The sequence below is a fragment of the Mus caroli genome, unplaced genomic scaffold (genome assembly GCF_978045245.1).
Source record: "Mus caroli unplaced genomic scaffold, Mus_caroli_1 scaffold_18, whole genome shotgun sequence".
NCBI classification, from domain to species: domain Eukaryota; kingdom Metazoa; phylum Chordata; class Mammalia; order Rodentia; family Muridae; genus Mus; species Mus caroli.
Genome location: NW_028227273.1, coordinates 60,669,931 through 60,695,013, shown reverse-complemented (window position 1 = coordinate 60,695,013; position 25,083 = coordinate 60,669,931). Strand labels below are relative to the sequence as shown.

Here is a 25,083-nt window from a genome sequence, read left to right as displayed (position 1 = left end):
GATGCTCCCCCACCAGGTCTGAGCCCCTAGAGCCTGACAGGTCTGGGCCTTTTACCACTTCCATATATCAAATGTCCCACTGTTGACCCTCTAGGAGAAAAACCATGCTTGCCCTACAGAATTCTTCCAACTTCATATCCCTCTGAGAGCTGAATGGTTCAGATTTCACAACCAAAAAAGTGCAAAGGTTTTTGGCATTTGCTTAGGTCACATAAAAGAAATATGGTCTCTTTAAACAACAAAACAAAACAGCAAATATCTTGGGGCAGGAGAAATGGTTTAGTTGTTAAGAGTGATTATTGTTGGGGTTAGAGAGATGGCTCAGAGGTTAAGAGCATTGACTGCTCTTCCGGAGGTCCTGAGTCCAATTCCCAGCAACCACATGGTGGCTCACAACCATCTATAACAAGATCTGATGCCCTCTTCTGGTGTGTCTGAAGAACAGCAATTGTGTACTCAAATAAAATAAATAAATCTTTTTTTTAAAGTGATTATTGTTATCAGAGAGGACCTGCACCTACCCCAGGCAGCTCAGGCCCTCTCATAACTTTAGTTCTTTGGCTTGTGAGGCCAGTGCTTTAAGGATAGACATGCACACATACAATAATGAAAAGCAAAATAAATCGTTAAAAATATTTATAAATTCAGGGAGGAAGATTCAAAGGACCAGAGTGCCCCTCCCAAAACGCACGAATGGAACTTCCCTCCACAGAGACTGTGGGAGTGTTGAGGAGGGGAGCTGATCTCTTTTCATGTCCCTCAGTCATCACCACTGACAAGATCCTCAATGTAGGCATCCAGCTCATCATCTGCCCTCATGTTGATGCCCTGCTGAGCCATTTGCAGGAGCGTCTGAATGTTGGTCCTCAGCTTCTGGAGTTTCTCCTCTGTTTCCTGGAGTTTCTTCTGGGAGATGCGCAGGCTTTCCTCAGAGACCCTGGCTTGTGAGTCAGCACATCTTTGGTAGGAACGGCAGAGATTCTGGAGTCCGACTTCATATTGCTTGAAGCACTCTTTCAGAGGGAGAGACAGTAATTCTTCCGAATTCATGGCACCTAACTCCTTCTTGGATATGGGAAAACTCAGAGGCATGAAATAATGTAGGCAGTTCCAGAGAATTTGGACCAAGAGGTCAATGGTCTTGTGGTTGGCTGTTGAGGCAGTAGTGTCGGGTTCAATGCAGAAGCATTCAGAGGTGGAGGTCTGCTGCAGTGCCAAAGCCTGCTGGACCACAGTGTCCTCCTCCCCCTTTCTATCCTCTTGCTGTTCGTCAGTGCTCTGGTACTCTGGAGATGGCTTCACTAGCCATACATTTTCACTGCCCTTTTCCACCCAGCAGTCTCTTGGTGTGCTATCCTTGGGCATATCCTCAAACTTGACCTTCCACCATACCACATTATCACCCACCTCCACAGCTGTGACATGGCCCTTGTAGCACTCTCCCATCACACATACCTCCACATACAGCCCTTTATCTTTCTGAGCTGTCTTGAGGTCAGCTGGATTCTCTTCCCCAGCGCTGTCTGAGAGCTCACTTGCTTGAATCTTTTCTTTATTCACAGTAAACCTGCCCCGTTTGCAAATCCTCTTCCTCCTGTCTTCATCTTTTATTTCATCAGAGACCTCAGGACTCCGCTTATGATCACAAATCACCAGTGAGGGATTAACAGGTACATATGGCAACTCGGCCACTGGAGTGTTCATGATTTGGGGAGTTTCGACCTTCCAAAGGTTGTTGGACTCGGGGACTACATATGGTGACAGGGATTGTACCAGAGGTGTGGGTTGGGGTATAGTTTTGACCAGGGGGCTCATTGGCTTTTGGGGTGTCTCGGGTGGCTGGAGCAGCACAGCCTCTATTTTGTCTGCCAGAGGAGGTGGTTTTGGATTGGTGCAGATGATAGAAGACCTTTGGAGCTGTCTGAATGGAGCATGCCTGGACTGAGGTCTTCGTTGGGCATTTGTTTTTACTGCACGGAAAGACGACTGAGGACCCTTAAATATATGAGCAGGATATTTGGAGAAAGGTCTGGAAGTCACTTCCAAGGGTAATTTTTTTAGGTCACTTTGTGAATGGATAGGCTTGATTTTCTTAAGGGCCTTAAGCTTCCTCTGCTCATGTTGAATTTTCTCTGTCAGCTGCTTCTGTCTTTCTTCCTGTGTCTTTGGGGCCTTTTTTAATATCCCCAGAGGAATCTTCTGCTTCAATTCAAAAGCCTCACACTGGTCCTGTTCAGGATCGGGGTTCATGGAACAAACCCAGTTGACAGGGTAACCTTCTTCTACAGCACTTAACTGGAAGGGGAGGGTTCTCCATTTTAGACATAAATCACACTGTATAGTGGTTGGGACTTGCATAGCCCTCTTGCGTTTGAAATGCAACTCATCAGATGGGGGTCTGTTCCAGTTAGCTGAAAGGTAGCCAAACTCATCCCAGAACTTAATAATTCCATGCTGGGCAATTTCTATGTCCTTCCAGTACTGTGCCAGGTGCTCCCCCATTGCCCGCAGAAGGTGGCGGTACTCCTTGGCATCAGCAAAGTCTTGCTTGTTATGTGTAGGTTCCAGGACCAAGTAGGGCACATCAATGACTCCAACAACCCCACCACATACCATGCCCTTTTCCAGCTGTGGGCCCACTTTCTCATACATTTTGATCAGGCGGCTACAGTTGTAGATAAACATGCCATCATGGTCACGGTGTTCAATGTTGACACCAAAAACAAAAGTCAACTCCTTAGGTTCTTTGAGTGCTTGCTGCTTGGCGTCTCTGATCCTTTTCTTGACATCAGCTTCTCTTCGGAGGGTGATGGCTGTATTCCGGACCTGACGCAACATCACCCTGGAGTCCCGGGTGATGTCTCCACCCATGTGTATTTCTAATGTACGGGCTTTGCTCTCTGCTTCCCGGGCCTTCTCTTCCGCGAGCTGTGCTACCTGGTCTGCCTTCTTCACCTCTTGTTCTGCCCTGGTCTTAAAACGGCGTGACGTGAAGGTGTACTTCCTGGGTTTATACAGGCAGCAGCAGAGCTTTTTAGTCTGCACCTTGTGCCCGTGAATAAAAATCCTCATCCGAGGATCGATATACAGCACAGCAGCGTAGGCACAGAAGGAGTGCCGCTCTGGCTTCACGCCTTCTTGGGAGATCTCTGCCATCCGGATATCTTTTGGATTTGAGGTTACGTCTAGTTCGGGTTCTCCATTGTCCGTGAGTTTGAGATTGAAAATGATGACCAGGGTTCCACTAGTCCCAGAAATCTTTGTAAACTGGGTCATCACTTCTTCCTCAGTGTGGAAGGGAGAATACTTGTAGATGAGCTCTGTCTCGATGGCAAACTTCTCCATGTTGTCTGTGACAGGTTCTCGTGTCTGAATATTCCAAGTAGGCAAAGGGACTATCACTTCATCAATGCCTTCTTCCTCATGAAAGGTTCGAGACAGGAAGAGGCAACTCATGGTGTTTTCTTTCTTAGTGAAGAGGATAAAATCCTTCCCAATACGCATTGAGCCCGATTTTAGCCCATTCCCGTACCGTCCAATCTGTGTGGACTCTGGTGTTCGTTTGGCTGATTTCCCAAATTGGATCACATTGATGACATCGTTTGGATCCATTCCGACTCCATTATCCAGAAAACAAAGCATGAATCCTCCTTGAAGGTCCTCTCGTTTTTCAGCATAAATATCTATCCGGGTGGCATCAGCATCCCTCGCATTATCAATCAGTTCAGCAAGAGCACCAAACAAAAATGCGTGGGTAGTTGAATTTGTGTGTAGATAGTCAAAGGTTAGTTGAGCCCGGTTGAGAGTGCTGTAATTGGTAAACGCCATGACTCAAATGAAGCCTCCAGTCTCACCTAGTAACGGAGAAATATATGTATTGGGGCAGATTTTTTTTTTTAGGTTCTACTCAGTAAAGGGTAGTTTCTGCTTCTTACTGAGAGATAAAAGAAGTTACTTAGTAACTATCCAAAATACAGAGATATCTGAAACTGGGGTTATTTTTTCCTTTCTTTCTAATTTTCAATGAATATGATGCAATTATTTGGGGGTGGGTGGGTGAAGCCTAAACCAGCATTTCTAAAGAACTTTGAGTGTTAATTTTTTTTGTTTTTTTTAGTTCATTTCAGATGATCTGGTTTAAAAGTGGGTGGTCCTTAACAGCTCAACTTGATTGTTAACTGTTTTATCTGGACATTCTTTGAGCCATTTCATGTCCTAAATTTTCTAATGAGAAGACTTACCAGTGTGGAAATCGACGTCTACCAGGAAATTTAACTTTCATCTACATCTTCACTATTGACCAAAGTATTCTTAAATAGCTGCAGTGCTAGAAGGTCCTTTCACAGCGTAGATAGTTGTACATCTGGTATCCCACTTGGCAACTTTAAAAAGGTCTTTGTGGTTCCTTACCAGTCTTTCAAATTCAAACCCAGTTTAATGTTATGCCACAATCACCACAGGGTGCTGTGTGAAATGACCTCACAGTAGTCAACAGAAACTCCTCATAACAGACCCACCCAAATCTTACGTGGCTGGCTATGGTCCTACACCATTCCCTGTCAGACTTGGGATCCTGCAGCTACTTCCCCCTCTTTGGGAGGAGTGAGTCTCAGCTTTCAAGGCTGAGACCCAAGGTGTAGGACAGTTGCAACCGCACCACTAACCAGCTTGTGCGCACTGGCCACTGGCCACAACTCCCAGAAGCCCTTGTCCCTCTGTTTAGAACTCGGAATTCAACCGCCGCAGCGCGCTTGGAACCACGGGCCGCCTCCGCCTCCATGGAGCGTCACCTGTCTGCTGAACTAGGTCACTACATAGCTAAAGAGCGGAGCTCGACTGGATTGTAATAATGGGTGCTGGACCAAAGGATGGCAGGAGTAACAGCATGAATTTAGAGCTTGCTGCTTCTCTGCCATCGCTAAAGCTATCCCATTTTCTGCTTTTGTGTCGTTAATGCTCACAGCTCTAGGCCTTTTTTACTAAACACTTTTCCTGTTATCTGGTGACTATATGTCATTTGCGTGTGGATGCCTGCAGAAGCTGACTGATCCTCTGGAGTTGGAGTTATAGGCAGTTTGTCAGCCTCCGGACCTGGGTGCTGGGAATCGAAGTCATTCTCAAGAAAGAGCAGTAAGCCCTCTTAACCCTTGAGCCATCTCCCCAGACTCAAGCTGTAGTCCTTCTTAAATTCTTTGAGCAAGATGCCAAGGACCTGATTAGCCTGGCACAGACACCATTAGTAACAGTGGAACCAAGGGACCTATTTTTGCTGCTTAGGCATTTTAATGCACAATTGTTCTAGCACTTGGAGTGTGGATGCAGGAGGATCATAGATAATAAGAGTCCATCTTGGGCTCTGTGAGACCACATTCCCACCTCCCCCAGCCACCAGTGTAGAGTAAAGGGGCCAGGAAAAGAACACCCTGACCCTTGATCTCAAGCTCAATAGAAAAACATCGTGCCCCTGGATTAACCTCAAGTTCAGAGATTTGGAAATCACTATTATTATCACCCTTGGCTCAAGTTTAATGAACAAATGATATTTCCTAACCTTCCATACTTTCCCATCAAGCTCACGGAACATGCTCCAAAAAGCCTATAAAAGTCTTCCTTTCTGTCCAGCCCTCTGCTGTCTGTCTCTTCCTGGTCAGTGGCAGACTGACCCCAGTAAATCTTTTGTATGAGGCTTGTTGCATGGCGTGACTGCATGGTATTCATTGCCAATATGTTCTTGCAGTGGGGAAACCATTGTCTCTTAGAACCCTCCCCTCTTCTTGCCAGGTATGGGAGCTGAGTTGTGAAGGGCTTATGACTGGAATCTCATTTCAAAAGCACTCCGTTTAAGAGACGGCTTTCCTCCTCTACTTCCTCCTCTTCCTTTTCTTCTTCCACATTTTTTGTTTTTGTTTTTGTTTCTGTTTCTGTTTTTGAGGTGGGATTCTCTGTGTAGCCTTGGCTGTCCTGGAACTCACTTTGTAGACCAGGCTGGCCTGGAACTCAGAAATCCGCCTGCCTCTGCCTCCTGAGTGCTGGGATTAAAGTCATGCGCCACCACGCCTGGCTCTTCTTCCACATTTTGTTCCTCTTCCTCCTCTTCCTCATCTTCCTCCTCTTCCTCATCTTCCTCCTCCTCCTCCTCCTCCTCCTCCTCCTCCTCCTCCTCCTCCAGAGCTTAGTCAGTGAGCTGCTATTTGGGTCCCAGGCTACCAAGCCTCTAGTTCAAGAGAACTGGGCTTTCAGGAGGCTCAGAAAAAAACTTCTAAGAACAGTCAGAATCATTTCCTTTTGCTGTTATTGTGCAAAGATCCTAAATTGCTCAGTAGATCTTTGTGTCCTATTGGGCTCAGAAGTTGAGCTAAGGAAGAGGTAACAGCACCACGGAGTTTGAGTCATCTTGACAGTAGGAGCAGCCATGAAGGTTTCCAAAGTTTTCTCTTCTCTCCCAGATTAGGTATCTTGTCATCTGGAGACTGTGGATCCAGGATTTACAGCCAATCAGAGCATGAGGTCTGTACAAGGGGTCCAAGGCAAAAGTGAGAAGGTGGCGTGTGGTCTGTAACCTGAGCTGCTGTTAGGTGTCAGGTTGTCTGCCACCTGTGTCCCACTTGGTCTGTGTCTTATAAGATCAGAGTAGATATGATTCAAAGACAGCTGCATAACCACAGGCCACCACAGCATGGGTGAGAACTCACAAAAACTGGGAACCTGGGCACACTATGTATGTAGCCTGTGGGCAGCTCACCAGGTTGGAGAATATTCCTGCCTTCCACGTGACTCTGTTGGTCTAAATCTCTTCCAGGCAGCACCACTAGTTTCCACTCCTTCCTGGTGGCTGCCTGGCCTGGGTAGTAAAGTCTTCATTTTGGCTTGTCTGAGAATAATTCTTTGAGGCCTTATTGCTTACTCCTGGGAAGCAGGGGCCTGGTGAATCTGAACAGTTTCATGGACTCCCTGGAGTTATTTGAGTTGCTTTGGGCTTAAGGAGCTTCCCTGCAGGATGGAACGTTTCAGTCTAGGAGGAAACTGCTATACAACAAGAGGCAGGAGGATGGTAAGTATGATACTACCTGAGCCACAAAGTAAGCACAAGAAACCAGCTTCACCTTCATAGCAAACCTCTATTGAACTAGACAAAACAAAATGGCTGAGTGTGTTGACACATTCCTGTAATTCCAGCCCCAAGATGGGGAGGCAGAAAATCTGGACTTCAAATTCCTCCTCAGTTTGATTCTAGTTCAAGCTGCAAAGACCCTGGTTCAAAACCAACCAATCAACCATCAATGAAAAGCAGTGAGAACAATTTTACCCTAAAGTACTCCTATTAAAGTTGTGTACCAGCTAGGCATGAGGTTGTTTGTCTGCAGTCCCAGAAACTCAGGAGGCAAAGACAGAAACCAGGAAATTCCAGTCCAGCATCAGCATCATAACAGATTCCTCTCAAAAGCCTGGTAAGATGGCTCTGAGGTTCCATAGTCCAAGATGCTCCAGTGGACTATACGCTCTGGGAGATGCAGGTTTTGGGCAGCTGAGAGGTCTGCAGGTTGAACTTCAGTGGTATCCATACTTTTGGGTTCCCTAAGTGGGGTTCCTAGGCATGTGTGTTGCATATCTCCAGTGAATGTCTGCCTGTCTGAAATGTCATCTGTTTTCTGGCATTACAGGGCAGTGCCATCGCAGCTGGTTTTAATTTCATTTAAGTGAGTTAGATTCCTGGGTGCATGCAATGTGATTAAAATATGCAGTTAATTCAATGAATGTGTATTTTCAAAACTATTTTTGATTAAAATGAAAACTTTGCTGTTTGGCTGAAATTTTGTTCATTGGCCTCAGGGGCAGGTTCTGCAAGTCACTTATGTGTTTCATATGTTCTATCTTTGTTTCTAGTGGGAAAACACTATTCCTTTCATTTGTGGCACAATGCTTATTAATTTTTGCTGACTTTTAGCTGACCTTGAATCCATATAGAACATTTTCCTAAACATGTTATTTTCTGTTTGTATTGAGGATTGAGCCCATAGCTCTACACATCACACAAGTGCTTCACTGAGATGCATCCCCAGCCCCAAAAGGTTTTCTTTTGTTTGATTAAAATAAAGAATTTGGTTTGATTTACTAGACAAAGTTGTGCTTTGGGAAATAATTTTATGGGTATATATAAGAGATAATTTGTTGGGAGCAGTGAGCTCTTGCTAAAAATATTCTCATTATTCCTTGGCCCTTTACATTTTCCAACAAGAGCTCTAATTTTTTTCTATTTGAATAGTAAATTCTCATTCATATTCCACTTTGTGGTCTTTAATACATGGTTGACAGTTGAGATTTTAGATACAGACTTACTAAAGTTGTTTCTCTGCGCTTTCACAGAGCCCGCCTTTGTTTTTCTCTGCACAAAGTTGCTTCAAGAAATGTTAAGCATTATCGTTCAGAGCAGATCTTTAGGGATTCATCATCTTGAGATTATTTTGTCATCCTTTTGCTAGGTATGTCCAAAACTTGCAAATATCTAGAGAGAAAGCAACCATTAAACAAAAGTATGTTGTTAACTCAAGTTGGAGGAAAAGGCTGCTTTTCATGGCCTCATTCAGTCCATTCTAGTAGAAGCACCAGATTCTGCCTTAGTTTTGAGTTTTTTTCTCAAGAATTTATAAGAAAAAGGCCGGTGAGATGGCTCAGTGGTAAAGGTACCTGCCTCTGATAACACACATTGTGGAAGGATAGCTAGCTCTTAGACCTCTGCACAAACACTATGGCATATGTACCCCAGACTCCAGAATAAACCAACAGATACTTTAGTTTTTATTTTTTGAATAAAAAGAATGTATAAGAAAGACAGTTTGAGGCTACTTGGTGTTGATTCTTGTGTATGTTAAGTGGTGAGTAGTGGGACTTTGTTAAGAGTCATCTAACAGGGCCTGGAGAGATGGTTCAGAGCTTAACAACTCATCCTTCTTTTCCAGATGGCCAGAATTCAGTTCGAAGCACACCGGATGGGTTACTCACAACCACTCCGAAATCCTTGTGAATCTGATGTGTGTGGCTTCTGTGGGCATCTGCACTCATCTGCACATACCCAAGTAGAGGCACAAACACACATAATTACAAATAAATATTTAATTATCAATTAATTAATTAATCAATTTGTTTTCTCAAGACAAGTTTGTTTTGTTTTGTTTTGTTTTGTTTTGTTTTGTTTTGTTTTGTTTTGTTTTGTTTTGTTTTGTGTGTGTGTGTGTGTGTGTAGCCCTGGCTGTACTGGAACTCACTCTGTTGACCAGGCTGGCCTTGAACTCACAGATATCCATCTGCCTCTGCCTCATAAGTGCTGGATGGAATGAATGTACTACTACCACCAGTTGCAATTAAATGTTTTTTTGTTGTTGTTTTTGTTTTTAAAAAGAAGCAACACAGCAGGCCCAGTTTGTATTTCCTGGGGTTATCTAGCAACACAGTAAGTGATCCTATTTGGCTCTCCTTGTCCCATATGGTTCCAATCTAATGTGAGAATTTTTGTGTGGAGGTTGCCAGCATCATGTGATTTATGATCTCAGTTTTGATCACCGTTGTTGTCACTTCCCCTTCTCTTGGAAATAAGTGGCATGTTTTAGGAATCCATGACCTTTGAGGATGTAGCTGTAAAGTTCAGTATGGAGGAGTGGGCACTGTTGAATCCTTCTCAAAAGAAGCTCGACAAAGATGGGATGCAGGAAACATTGAGGAACTTGACTGCCATAGGTAGGAGGTCACCTATGATGTAACCAAGTATGATTTGTTCACCAGTTCACACCCATATGTTGTGAAATGTACAAACAGAAATTTGGCCAATATACCATATTCTGTGTTTTGTTATGAAATTGCCTAGAGTTTCATACATTTGTATAACTCCATACAAAGTCAGTTATTTTTCTGGGTCTGAATGGAACAGGAAGACCAGAACTTTCTTTTTTACTTTATTTTAATTAGGTATTTTCTTCATTTACATTTCAAATGTTATCACAAAAGTCCCCCATACCCCCCACTCCCCTGTCCCCCCCCCCACTTCTTGGCCCTGGTGTTCCCCTGTACTGAGGCATATAAAGTTTGCAAGACCAATGGGCCTCTCTTTCCACTGATGGCCGACTAGGCCATCTTCTGCTACATATGCAGCTAGAGACACGAGCTCCGGGAGGTACTGGTTAGTTAATATTGTTGTTCCACCTATAGGGTTGCAGACCCCTTTAGCTCCTTGGGTACTTTCTCTAGCTCCTCCATTGAGGGCCCTGTCATCCATCCAATAGCTGACTGTGAGACTCCACTTCTGTGTTTGCTAGGCCCTGGCATAGCCTCACAAGAGACAGCTATATCAGAACTTTCAAAACAACTTTTGTTCTTTGAAAAATCTAAAGTAAGTTGTCCTCAAATAAACACTGAAGTCATATTCCTCTCTGAATGAGAAGGAATTTAAGAAACAAAGATATAGTCTGAACACCAAATAATGTAGTCTTAGAAAACTGTCTCCAAAAATTCACATAGGTCCATATTCAGAAAATCCTCCAACTCAACATATTTTTGTATTTTAAATGTCTACAGCATTAAAGTGTTTCTGTGATATTTACCTTTTTAAACATTAATTTAATTTTTATTTATTCATGTATTATCTGTGTATGTATTTATGTATCATCTATCTATATATTTATTAATTTATTTTGAGACAGGGTTTCTTTGTGTAGCCCTGGCTGTCCTGAAACTTGCTCTGAAGACCAGGCTGGCCTTGAACCCATAGATTCTCCTGCCTCTCCTCACAAGTGCTGGGATTAAAGGTGTGCACCACCACCATGTTTGTTTTATTTTAAATTACACATATATTCATGAATATATCCATGTGAGTTCACAGAGGCCAGGAATGTCAGGTTTTCTTGGGCCTGGGGTTACAGGTGATTTTGAACAGCCTGACATGAATGCTAGGAACTGAATTCAGGTCTCAAGGGAGAACAATATATGCTCTCAAGTGCTGAGCTATCTGTCTATCCCTTTTATGTTTTGTTTGTTTGTTTGTTTGTTTTTTGTGGTTTTTTGGCCATAGTTTTTTGTGTTGCCTAGGTTAGCCTCAAACTGGTTATGAACCTGACCTTGGCTTTAACTTCTTGATCCTTCTGCCTTCACCTCCCAAAGATTGGAAAAGGATAGGCTTGTCTACCACTGGGGCACAGATTAATATTGTGTCTCAAAAGACCTATGTACCTTAAAAAAATCAAAACAAAAGGAAAAAGAAAAACTCTGTAGGACTATCACTATTGATAATAAGTATATGAAGTCATACTGTAGAATGTTCATATATTCATGTTTAAAATTATTATCCTATTGGAAAATAATAATAAAACTTTGTATTTTTTCAGAAGTCAAGTGGAAAAGAGTCTTTGTGAACACAAAGAAGATAGTCAATGTGTAAAAATTTCAGCTGGGTTCTCAATCCTTTCATGTATAAAGATAATCCTCATGAATTCAAGCCACGTGAAAGAGATATTTGTAGAAATGTCTTCAATTCATCCTTAAATGTACTTATCAGGGTTCAAAATGGACACAAACCATATGAATATCAGGAACTTGCAAAGTGACTGTATGAATGTAAGGACTGTAGAAACAACTTGAGGTTTCCCCCAGTGTCTTCTGAGGCATATAAAAACACAAACTGAAGATAGATGTTATGAAAGTAAGCAGTGTGCAAAAGCTTTTAGTGATCATTTCTTCCAGATACGTGAAAGAACTCATGCGTCAGAGAACCTGGGTGTGTGCAAACAGCATAGGAAAGAATTCAGGAACATTGCAGGTGTTGAAAGACCAATGAGGACACACAAGGGGGATGGTCCGTGTAAGTGTAAGGAATGTTCCAAAGACTTCCCTATTCCACTTCACTTTTTTATTCATCCAAGTTCTTATATTGGAGAGAAGTTGTTTGTGTGTAAACAATGTGACAAAGACTTTACTAATCCTGCTGACCTTGAGTGCCATGAAAAGATGCATCATGAAGAGAGACCCTATGTCTGTAAGTACTGTGAGAAAACATTTACTCGTTCTGGTTTCTTGAGATGTCATGAAAGAATTCATACTGGAGAGAAGCCATATGAATGTAAGCAGTGTGGAAAAGCCTTCACTACATGCACTTCCTTCTGATTCCATGAGAAAATTCACATAGGAGAAAAACCATATGAATGTAAGCAATGTGGGAAACTCTTCATGTTGTACAGATATCTGCAAAGACATGAACGAGTTCACAGTGGACAGAAACCCTATGAGTATAAGCAATGTGGTAAAGCTTTTTATGTTCATGGTGTTCTTTGGTATCATGAAAGGATCCATAGGGGAGAGAAACCCTATGACTATAAACACTGTGGAAAAGCATTCACTCATTTCAATTGCTTGAAATGCCATGAAAGGATTCACAGTGAAGAAAAGCCCTATGTATGTAAACAATGTGGTAAAGCCTTTACTACACACAATTCCCTTCATCACCATGAAAGAACGCACAGTAGAGAGAAACCCTATGTATGTAAGCAATGTGGTAAAGCCTTCACAACACAGAATTCTCTTTATCATCATGGAAGGACCCACACTGGAGAGAAACCCTATGGATGTAAACAGTGTGGGAAAGCCTTTACATTGTGCAGATCCTTACAAAGACATGAACAGATCCATAGTAGGGAGAAATCCCGTGGATGTAAGCATTGTGGGAAACTCTTTTCATGCTTGAGTGAGATTCAAAGGCATGAACAAACTCACTCTGGAATAAAACTATTTGTATGTAAACAATGTGGGAAAGCTTTCTCTAAAAACAGTTACCTTCAATACCATGAAAATATTCACAATGGAGAGAAACCTTGTGTATGTAAGTAATGTGGGAAAGTATTTACTTTTTACAGTTCTCTTCAATACCATGAAAGAAGTCACAATGGAGAGAAACCTTATGTATGTAAGCCATGTGGGAAAGCGTTTACTTTTTCCAGTTCCCTTCAACAGCATGCAAGGATTCACAGTGGAGAGAAACCCTATGTATGTACGCAGTGTGGGAAAACCTTTCCTTCTATGAATCAGGTTCAGAGACATGAGCAGAAACATAGTACAGTTAAAGCCGTTGTGTGTAGTCAGTGTGGTAAAGCCTTTACTCTCCATAGTTCCCTTCGGGACCATGAGAGGGATCATAGTGGAGAGAAACCATATGTATGCAAGCAATGTGGTAAGGCCTTCACTTACCATAGTTCACCTTGGTACCAGGAAAGATTCACGGTGGAGAGAAACCTTATAGATGCAGGCAATGTGGGAAAGCCTTCTTGCAGTGCAGCTCCTTGCAAAGACATGAACGAATTCACCCTGTGTAGAAGAGTATGATTGTGATCTAGATAAGACCTACAGTGCTATAAACAGAGCTTAGCTGGCCATTTTTTCCCAGGATGGGAGGTTACAATGCCCATAGAAATCCATAAAATAAAGACTCTGCCCATTATATTTCAGAAAGGGATGAGTTTTCTATGAGGAACTAAACTAGAGTTCTGCCCATGTCCAAAGAATTTATGTGAGGTTGAATTAAAGGACATATTTTTATTAGAACAAGGAAATTTGAATTGAGTATCATGGTTATTGCTCTCCACTATTACCTAGGCTTGCAGAGAGAGAGAGAGACGGACAGACAGAGATGGAGAGAAAGAGAAATAGAGAGAGACAGAGTGGGAGAGAGAGAGAGAGAGACAGAGACAGACAGAGATGGAGAGAAAGAGAAATAGACAGAGAGAGACAGAGTGGGAGAGAGAGAGAGAGAGAGACGGACAGAGATGGAGAGAAAGAGAAATAGACAGACAGAGACAGAGTAGGAGAGAGAGAGAGAGAGACGGACAGAGATGGAGAGAAAGAGAAATAGACAGAGAGAGACAGAGTGGGAGAGAGAGAGAGAGAGAGACGGACAGAGATGGAGAGAAAGAGAAATAGACAGAGAGAGACAGAGTGGGAGAGAGAGAGAGAGAGATGGAGAGAAAGAGAAATAGACAGAGAGAGACAGAGTGGGAGAGAGAGAGAGAGAGAGAGAGAGAGAGAGAGAGAGAGACAGAGATGGAGAGAAAGAGAAATAGACAGAGAGAGACAGAGTGGGAGAGAGAGAGAGAGACAGACAGAGATAGAAAGAGAAATAGACAGAGAGAGACAGAGTGGGAGAGAGAGAGAGAGAGAGAGAGAGAGAGACAGAGATGGAGAGAAAGAGAAATAGACAGAGAGAGACAGAGTGGGAGAGAGAGAGAGAGAGAGAGAGAGAGAGAGAGAGACAGACAGAGATGGAGAGAAAGAGAAATAGAGACAGTGGGAGAGAGAGAGAGAGAGAGAGAGAGAGAGAGAGAGAGAGAGAGAGATATGAAAAAATGTACAGTTTGTTGGGAAAACCATGTAGCAGGTTAATGTTGCAGAAAAAGAATGCACCGTGGTGGAGGACACTGTAATTGTTTAAAAGGCTAGCATAATTAAGAATAAACCATGAATTTTGCACTGGTCAATAGGAAGGATATTGAGGATATAACCTACCCATTGAAGACTCCAACTTGTAAATATATGAAGTTCTGTGAAAAGAGAGTCTGAAGTGATCTCTTGCTTAAAATAATTGCCCAGGGAAGCATTTTTTTTTCCTGGTTCAACTACCAGGACACACAGGCTATTATAGTTCTGCCCAGTCTACATGTTAAGTTAAGCAGCAGAATGTGACATAATCCTTCATATGGTGCTGGTTTTGCAAGTATGCAAATGCAAGTCCTTAGTAATGGAGGCTTGTTCCAAGCCCACTAAGACCAGATGATATGTTGATACAGTTTGATTCTCTACCAGGAAGGCAATGTATAGCACATACACATTCCCCAAAAGGAAGCCCCATTATTGTTGCTGGGAAGCTGTCAATGTGAGCCCTGTGTGGCAGCAAACACTCTGGGAGATGTCAGGACCATAGCTGGTCTACTGAGGAGTCAGGAAGTAGAACCAGCAACAGAAATGGAGGAGTGGGTTTACACAAGGCTAATGAATCTCAGATGATCTCACCAATAGTCCTAGGTGCTGACACAGATCTTCAGGATTTGGTGATTGTTCTTCTAGGTTTTGGCTTTGCTTTTGGCACAGTCTGTCCATGCTGTATTCCTAGGTTGGAATGTAAATGTTTAATATATATCATTGTATTTTAAGTTTTAAAACTTCTTTCTCCCAAGAGCTCATAGTTCCAAGATTGTCTTCAGTCTCAGAAGAGACTTTGAAGTTTTAAAGTGTTTAAAGTACTAAGACATTGGGGACTTTTGAAATTAGAATGAATTATTTTTCCTTTATGGGGTGACCACAAACCTTTTAGGGCCAGGGATAGAACATTGTAATTAAAAAGGGTGCTTCTGGGAGTCAGTTTAACAAGAGGTAGACTTGGTGGTGACTGATTTTTACTGTCAGTCTGACTGGATTTGTAATCACCTAAGAAAATGACTTATGGGAATTTCTCTGAGGCTTATCTAGGGATATTTAGCTGATGAGGAAAGACCTGCTTTGTATTTCATTGTGCCATCTCAGAATTGGGGTCTAGACTGAATAAAACTCCAGAAAGGACAAAACTGTCAGATCTCCAGCATTTGTCGTTAATCCTTCCCCATTACAATGAACTGGTCTTCTTAAAAGCAAGATAAAATAAGCATTTTTTATAATTGTCCTTGTCTGATATTTTGTCTTAGCATCAACAACTTTCTACACCTTGTGGATACCATCAATATGGGAAGACTCTCTACTTGAAGTTTCCTTCATCATAAGATGATTTGTTTATGATAGAAACTCCCCCTATGATGCAAACTATGTGAGAAAGCCTTTTTATTATTTTGAGTCTTGACTGATTAAACTTAGACTGGAGAAAAACCAGATGGGCATAAGCAAGCGTGGCATATTGTCTTGGTATGATTTCTTTTAAAAAATGTATAAGCACCCACACGTGAAGGTATTTTTCTCCATAGAGTGTGGAAAGTTTCATTATCACAAGTCCATTCTAGCAAACATGATATTGGATAATGGTGTCAGTGTAACCTGTGTGTGTGTGTGGGGCATCTCTAGTTATTTCAATTAAGAGGTTAAAAAGAATGAGGATGGTGGGATGGGTCAGGAAGCAACAATCACTTTGCCTTAATATCTCTTAACACCAATGGACTCAATTCCCCAATAAAAAGACATAGGCTAACAGATTGGATATGCAAACAGGACCCGACATTTTGCTGCATACAGGAAACCTCAATGACAAAGACAGACACAACCTCAGAGTAAAAGGCTGGGAAAAATTTCCAAGCAAATGGTCACAAGAAACAAAGCTAGAGTAGCCATTCTAATATTGAATAAAATTGACTTTCAACCAAAAGTTACTTAAAAAGATAAGGAAGGACATTTCATACTCATAAAAAAAAATCTATCAAGATTAACTCTCAATTATGAACATCTATGGTCCAAATGCAAGGGCACTCACATTCATAAAAGAAACTTTACTCAAGCTCAAAGCACACATTGCATCTCACACAATAATAGTGGAAGACTTCAACATTCAACTTTCAGCAATTAACGTTGATCATGGAAACAGAAACTAAACAGAGACACAGTGAAACTAACCAAAGTTATGAACCAAATGGACTTTACAGTTACCTATAGAACATTTCATCCTAAAACAAAAGAATATACTTTCTTCTCAGTACCTCGTGGAACCTTCTCTAAAATTTACCATATAATTGGTGACAAAACAGGCCTCAACAGATACAAGAAGACTGAAGTAATCTCATGCATTTTATCAAATCACCACAGACTAAAGCTGGTCTTCAATAACAACAAAACCAACTGAAAGCCCACATACACATGGAAGACAGATAATGTTCTACTCAATGATAAAGATGTCAAAAAATTAAAGACTTTATAGAATTTAATGAAATGAATACACACCATACCCAAACTTATGGGACACAATGAAAGCTGTGCTAAGGGGAAAACTCATAGCTCTAAGTACCTCCAAAAAGAAACTGGAGAGAGCATACACTAGCAGCTTGACAGCACATCAGAAAGCTCTAAAACAAAAAGAAGCAAATACACCCAAGAGGAGCAGAGTCAGCAAATAATCAAACTCAGGGCTGAAATCAACCAAGTAGAAACAAAAAGAACTATACAAAGAATCAACCAAACCAGGAGATGGTTCTGTGAGAAAATCAACAAGATAGATCAACCCTTAGCCAGACTAATCAGAGGGTGCAGTATCCAAATTAACAAAATCAGAAATGAAAAGGGAGATATAAGAACATAAACTGAGGAAGTAAAAAAATCATCAAATCCTAGTACAAAAGTTTATTCTTAACAAAACTGTAAAATCTGGATGAAAGGACAATTTTCTAGACCGATATGAGGTATCAAAGTTAAATTGGGATCAGATAAATCATCTTAACAGTTCCATAACTCCTAAAGAAATAGAAGCAGTCATTAAAAATCTCCCTCCCTCCCACCCACCCACCCACCCCCAAAAAAGCCTAGGTCCAGATGAGTTTAGTACAGAATTCTATCAGACCTTCAAAGAAGACCTAATATCAATTCTCTTCAAACTATTTCACAAGATAGAAACAGAAGGAACACTACCCAATTTGTTCTATGAAGCCACAATTATGCCCATAACTAAACCACACAAAGACCCAACAAAGAAAGAGAACCTCAGACCAATTTCACTCATGAATAACAATGCAAAAAATACTCAATAACATTCTTGCAAATTGAATCCAAGAACATATCAAATGATCATACATCATGATCAAGTAGGCTTCATTCCAGGGATGCAGGGATGGTTTAATATACAGAAATCCATCAATGTAATCCACTATATAAACAAACTCAAAGACAAAATCACATGATCATCTTGTTAGATGCTGAAAAAGCATTTGACAAAATCCAACACCCATTCATGATAAAAGTCTTGGAAAGATCAGGAATTCAAGGCCCATACCTAAACATAGTAAAAGTAATATTCAGCAAACCAGTAACCAACATCAAACTAAATGGAGAGAAACAATCCCACTAAAATCAGGGACTAGACAAGGCTGCCCACTTTCTCCCTACCTATTCAATTTAGTACTTGAAGTCCTAGCCAGAGCAATTAGACAACAAAATGAGGTCAAAGAGAAACAAATTGGAAAGGAAGAAAGTAAAAATATCACTATTTGCAGTTAATATGATTGTATACTTAACTGACCCGAAAAATTCCATGAGAGAACTCTTAAAACTGATAAACAACTTCAGCAAAGTGGCCATATATAAAATTACCTCAAACAAATCGGTAGCCTTCCTATATTTAAATGGTAAACAGGTTGAGAAAGAAATTAGGGAAATGACACTCTTCCCAATAGTCACAAATAATATAAAATACCTTGGTATGACTCAAACCAAGCAAGTGAAAGATCTTCATGACGAGAACTTCAAGTCTCTGAAGAAAGAAATTGAAGATCTCAGAAGATGGAAAAATCTCCCATGTTCATGGATTGGCAGGAATATTGTAAACATTGCCATCTTGCTGAAAGCAATCTACAGATTCTGTCCAATCCACATCACAATTCCCACTCAATTCTTTATAGAGTTAGAAAGAGCAATTTGTAAATTCATTTGGAATAACAAAAACTCAGGGTAGCGAGAACTATTCTCGACAATTAAAGAACTTTGGGGGCAATCACCATCCCTGACCTTAAGTTTTATTACAGAGGAATCATTATTAAAAACACCAATGGTATTGGTACAGAGACAGGTAGATCAATGAAACAGAATTGAAGACCCAGAAATAAACCCACACACCCATGGCCACCCAATCTTTGACAAAGAAGCCAAAATCATCTAGTGGAAAAAATACAGCATATTCAACAAATCATGCTTGCTCAAGTGGCGGTCAACTCTCCAAAGACAGAAAATTGAGATCCATTCTTATCTCCTTGTACAAAGCTCAAGTTCAAGTGGATCAAAGGCCTCCACATAAACCAGATGCACTGATTCCATTATGAGAGAAAGTGGGGAAGAGCCTCAAACACATGGGAATAGGGGAAAATATCTTGAACAGAACACCAGTGGCTCAGCTTTAAGATCAACTATAGACAAATGGGATCTCAAAAATAATTGAAAATCTTCTGTATGGAGAAGGACAGGGTCCATGGGACACAACAGCAACCTACAGATGGGGAAAAGATATTTACTAATCCTATATCCAATAGAGGGCTAATATCAAAAATATACCAAGAACTCAAGAAGTTAGACTCCAGAGAACCAAATAACCCTATTAAAAATGGAGTAAAGAGCTAAACAAAGAATTGTCAACTGAGGAATCTCCAATGTCTGAGAAGTACCTAAAGAAATGTTCAACATGGGCTGGTGAGATGGCTCAGTGGGTAAGAGCACCCGACTGCTCTTCCAAAGGTCCGAAGTTCAAATCCCAGCAACCACATGGTGGCTCACAACCATCTGTAACGAGATCTGACTCTCTCTTCTGGAGTGTCTGAAGACAACTACAGTGTACTTACATATAATAAATAAATAATAAAGTCAATAAATCTTCCAACCCAAAGTCATTAAAAAAGACAGGGAGGGACACTTCATACTCATCAAAGGTAAAATCCTCCAAGAGGGACTATCAATCCTGAATATCTATGCTCCAAATACAAAGGCAGCCACATTCATTAAAGAAACTTTAGTAAATCTCAAAGCACACATTGCACCTCATACAATAATAGTGGGAGACTTCAACACACCACTTTCACCAATGGACAGATCATGGAAACAGAAACTAAACAGGGACACAGTGAAACTAACAGAAATTATGAATCAAATGGATCTGGCAGATATCTACAGAACATTCTATCCTAAAACAAAAGGATATACCTTCTTCTCAGCACCTCATGGTACCTTCTCCAAAATTGACCACACAGGCCTCAACAGATACAAAAATATTGAAATTGTCCCATGCATCCTATCAGATCACCATGGACTAAGGCTGATCTTCAATAACAAAATAAATAATAGAAAGCCAACCTTCACGTGGAAACTGAACAACACTCTTCTCAATGATACCTTGGTCAAGGAAGGAATAAAGAAAGAAATTAAGGACTTTTTAGAGTTCAATGAAAATGAAGCCACAACATACCCAAACTTATGGGACGCAATGAAAGCATTTCTAAGAGGAAAACTCATAGCTCTGAGTGCCTCCAAAAGGAAACTAGAGAGAGCACACATTAGCAGCTTGACAACATACCTAAAAGCACTAGAACAAAAGGAAGCAAATTCACCCAAGAGGAGTAGACGGCAGGAAATAATCAAACTCAGGGGCGAAATCAACCAAGTGGAAACAAGAAGAACTATTCAAAGAATCAACCAATCAAGGAGCTGGTTCTTTGAGAAAATCAACAAGATAGATAAACCCTTAGCCAGACTCACTAGAGGGCACAGGGAAAGCATCCTAATTAACAAAATCAGAAATGAAAAAGGAGACATAACAACAGATCCTGAAAACATCCAAAACACCATCAGATCCTTCTACCAAAGGCTATACTCAACAAAACTGGAGAACCTGGATGAAATGGAGAAGTTCCTAGACAGATACCAGGTACCTAAGTTGAATCAAGATCAGGTTAATGATCGAAACAGCCCTATATCCCCCAAAGAAATAGAAGCAGTCATTAATAGTCTCCCAACTAAAAAAAGCCCAGGACCAGATGGGTTTAGTGCAGAGTTCTATCAGACCTTCAAAGAAGATCTAATCCCAGTTCTTCACAAACTATTCCACAAAATAGAAACAGAAGGTACTCTACCCAACTCATTCTATGAAGCCACAATTACTCTGATACCTAAACCACAAAAAGACCCAACAAAGATAGAAAACTTCAGACCAATATCCCTTATGAATATTGTTGCAAAAATCCTCAATAAAGTTCTTGCTAACCGAATCCAAGAACACATCAAAACAATCATCCATCCTGACCAAGTAGGTTTCATCCCAGGGATGCAGGGATGGTTCAATATACGGAAATCCATCAACGTAATCCATTATATAAACAAACTCAAAGACAAAAACCACATGGTCATCTCGTTAGATGCGGAAAAAGCATTTGACAAGATCCAACACCCATTCATGATAAAAGTCTTGGAAAGATCAGGAATTCAAGGCCCATACCTAAACATGATAAAAGCAATCTACAGCAAACCAGTAGCCAACATCAAAGTAAATGGTGAGAAGCTTGAAGCAATCCCTCTAAAATCAGGGACTAGACAAGGCTGTCCACTTTCTCCATACCTATTCAACATTGTACTTGAAGTCCTAGCCAGAGCAATTCGACAACAAAAGGAGATCAAAGGGATACAATTTGGAAAAGATGAAGTCAAAATATCACTTTTGCAGATGATATGATAGTATATATAAGTGACCCTAAAAATTCCACCAGAGAACTCCTAAGCCTGATAAACAGCTTCGGTGAAGTAGCTGGATATAAAATTAACTCAAACAAATCAATGGCCTTTCTCTACACAAAGAATAAACAGGCTGAGAAAGAAATTAGGGAAACGACACCCTTCTCAATAGTCACAAATAATATAAAATATCTTGGCGTGACTCTAACTAAGGAAGTGAAAGATCTGTATAATAAAAACTTCAAGTCTCTGAAGAAAGAAATTATAGAAGATCTCAGAAGATGGAAAGATCTCCCATGCTCATGGATTGGCAGGATCAACATTGTAAAAATGGCTATCTTGCCAAAAGCAATCTACAGATGAAATGCAATCCCCATTAAAATTCCAACTCAATTCTTCAACGAATTAGAAAGTGCAATCTGCAAATTCATCTGGAATAACAAAAAACCTAGGATAGCAAAAACTCTCCTCAAGGATAAAAGAACCTCTGGTGGAATCACCATGCCGGACCTAAAGCTTTACTACAGAGCAATTGTGATAAAAACTGCATGGTACTGGTATAGTGACAGACAAATAGACCAATGGAATAGAATTGAAGACCCAGAAATGAACCCACACACCTACGGTCACTTGATCTTCGACAAGGGAGCTAAAAACATCCAGTGGAAGAAAGACAGCATTTTCAACAAATGGTGCTGGCACAACTGGTTGTTAACATGTAGAAGAATTCGAATCGATCCATTCCTATCTCCTCGTACTAAGGTCAAGTCTAAGTGGATCAAGGAACTTCACATAAAACCAGAGACACTGAAACTTATAGAGGAGAAAGTGGGGAAAAGCCTTGAAGATATGGGCACAGGGGAAAAATTCTTGAATAGAACAGCAATGGCTTGTGCTGTAAGATTGAGAATTGACAAGTGGGACCTCATGAAACTGCAAAGCTTCTGCAAGGCAAAAGACACCATCAATAAGACAAAAAACCCACCAACAGATTGGGAAAGGATCTTCACCTATTCTAAATCAGATAAGGGACTAATATCCAATATATATAAAGAACTCAAGAAGGTGGACTCCAGAAAGTCAAATAACCCCATTAAAAAATGGGGCTCAGAACTGAACAAAGAATTCTCACCTGAGGAATACCGAATGGCAGAGAAGCACCTGAAAAAATGTTCAACATCCTTAATCATCAGGGAAATGCAAATCAAAACAACCCTGAGATTCCACCTCACACCAGTCAGAATGGCTAAGATCAAAAATTCAGGTGATAGCAGATGCTGGCGAGGATGTGGAGAAAGAGGAACACTCCTCCATTGTTGGTGGGATTGTAAGCTTGTACAACCACTCTGGAAATCAGTCTGGCGGTTCCTCAGAAAATTGGACATAGTACTACCGGAGGATCCAGCAATACCTCTCCTGGGCATATATCCAGAAGATGTCCCAACTGGTAAGAAGGACACATGCTCCACTATGTTCATAGCAGCCCTATTTATAATAGCCAGAAGCTGGAAAGAACCCAGATGTCCCTCAACAGAGGAATGGATACAGAAATTATGGTACATTTACACAATGGAGTACTACTCAGCTATTAAAAAGAATGAATTTATGAAATTCCTAGCCAAATGGATGGACCTGGAGGGCATCATCTTGAGTGAGGTAACACAATCACAAAAGAACTCACACAATATGTATTCACTGATAAGTGGATATTAGCCCAAAACTTAGGATACCCAAGATATAAGATACAATTTGCTAAACGCATGAAACTCAAGAAGAATGAAGACCAAAGTGTGGACACTGTGCCCCTTCTTAGAATTGGGAACAAAACACCCAGGGAAGGAGTTACAGAGACAAAGTTCGTAGCTGTGATGAAAGGATGGACCATCTAGAGACTGCCGTATCCAGGGATTCATCCCATAATCAGCTTTTAAATGCTGACACCATTGCATACACTAGCAAGATTTTGCTGAAAGGACCCAAATATAGCTGTCTCTTGTGAGACGATGCCGGGGCCTAGCAAACACAGGAGTGGATGCTCACAGTCAGCTATTGGACGTATCACAGGGCTCCCAATGGAGAAGCTAGAGAAAGTACCCAAGGAGCTAAAGGGATCTGCAACCCTATTGTTGGAACAACATGATGTACTAACCAGAACCCCGGAGCTCTTGTCTCTAGCTGCATATGTATCGAAAGATGGCCTAGTTGGCCATCACTGGAAAGAGAGGCCCATTGGACTTGCAAACTTTATATGCCCCAATATAGGGGAATGCCAGGGCCAAAAGAATGGGAATGGGTGGGTAGAAAAGTGGGGGGCGCTATGGGGGACTTTTGGGATAGCATTGGAAATGTAATTGAGGAAAATATGTAATAAAAATATTAAAAATTTTAAAAAAAGTATATGTTCTTCAAATAAATAAATAAATAAATAATAAAGTCAATAAATAAATTGAAAAATTCTTATTAAAAAAAAAAGAAATGTTCAACATGCTTAGTCATGAGGGAAATGCAAATCAATATGACCCTGAGATTTTACCTCACACCAGTCAGAATGGCTAAGATCAAAAACTCAGGTGACAGCAGATGTTGGTGAGGATGTGGAGAAAGAGGAACACTCCTTCATTGTTGGTGGGATTGCAAGCTGGTACACCACTCTGGAAATCAGAAAATGGGACATAGTATTACCTGAGGATCCTGCTATCCGACTCTTGGGCATATACCCAAAAGATACTCCAACATATAACAAGGTCATATGCTTCACTATGGTCATAGCACCAGTGAGAAGCTGGAAAGAACCCAGATATCCTTCAACAGAGAAATGGATACAGAAAATGTGGCAAATTTACACAATGTTGTACTACTCAGTTATTAAAAATGATGAATTCATGAAATTCTTAGGCAAATGGATGGAACTAGAAAATATCATCCCGAGTGAAGTAACCCTGTCACAAAAGAACACACATGGTATATACTCCCTGATAAGTGGATATTTGGCAAAAATCTAGGAATACCCACAAGACACCTCACAGACCATATGAAGCTCAAGAAGAAGGGAGACCAAAGTGTAAATGCTTCAGTCTTACTTAGAAGGGGGAACAAAATAATCACAGGAAGTTGATGGAGGGAGGGACTTAGGAGTGTTCCTCTTTCTCCACGTCCTCTCCAGCATCTGCTGTTACCTGAATTTTTGATCTTAGCCATTCTGACTGGTGTGAGATGGAATCTCAGGGTTGTTTAGATTTGCATTTCCCTGATGATTAAGGATGTTGAACCTTTTTTCAGGTGCTTCTCAGCCATTCGGTATTCCTCAGTTGAGAATTCTCTAGTTAGCTCTGAACCCCATTTTTAATGGGGTTATTTGAATTTCTGGAGTCCAGCTTCTTGAGCTCTTTGTATATATTGGATATTAGTCTCCTATCAGATTTAGGATTGGTAAAAAATCCTTTCCTGATCTGTTGGTGGTCTTTTTGTCTTATTGATAGTGTCTTTTGCCTTACAGAAGCTTTGCAATTTTATGAGGTCCCATTTGTCAATTCTCAATCTTACAGCACTTGTCATTGCTGTTCTGTTTAGGAATTTTCCCCCTGTGCCCATATCTTCGAGGCTTTCCCCCACTTTCTCCCTTATAAGTTTCAGTGTCTCTGGTTTTATGTGGAGTTCCTTGAT

At 40.9% G+C, this 25,083-nt stretch overlaps 1 protein-coding gene and 1 pseudogene across 1 annotated transcript; one reads left to right on the top strand and one right to left on the bottom strand.

Moving 5' to 3' along the window:
- Nucleotides 1–675: 675 nt before the first annotated feature.
- LOC110312359 (ATPase MORC2B) lies at nt 676–4,725 on the bottom strand. Its single transcript, XM_021185896.1, has 2 exons — nt 4,242–4,725; nt 676–3,854 (listed from the first exon to the last, which is right to left on the bottom strand). The coding sequence occupies exon 2, from the start codon at nt 3,826–3,828 to the stop codon at nt 760–762; it is 3,069 nt and encodes a 1,022-aa protein (XP_021041555.1). The 5' UTR covers nt 3,829–3,854; nt 4,242–4,725; the 3' UTR covers nt 676–759.
- Nucleotides 4,726–9,611: 4,886 nt separating this feature from the next.
- Nucleotides 9,612–13,349, top strand: LOC110284023 (uncharacterized; annotated as a pseudogene).
- The last annotated feature ends 11,734 nt before the right edge of the window (nt 13,350–25,083 follow it).

Excerpts from the sequence above, each read along its gene's own strand:
- LOC110312359 (XM_021185896.1), bottom strand. The coding sequence starts at position 3,828 with ATGGCGTTTACCAATTACAGCACTCTCAACCGGGCTCAACTAACCTTT.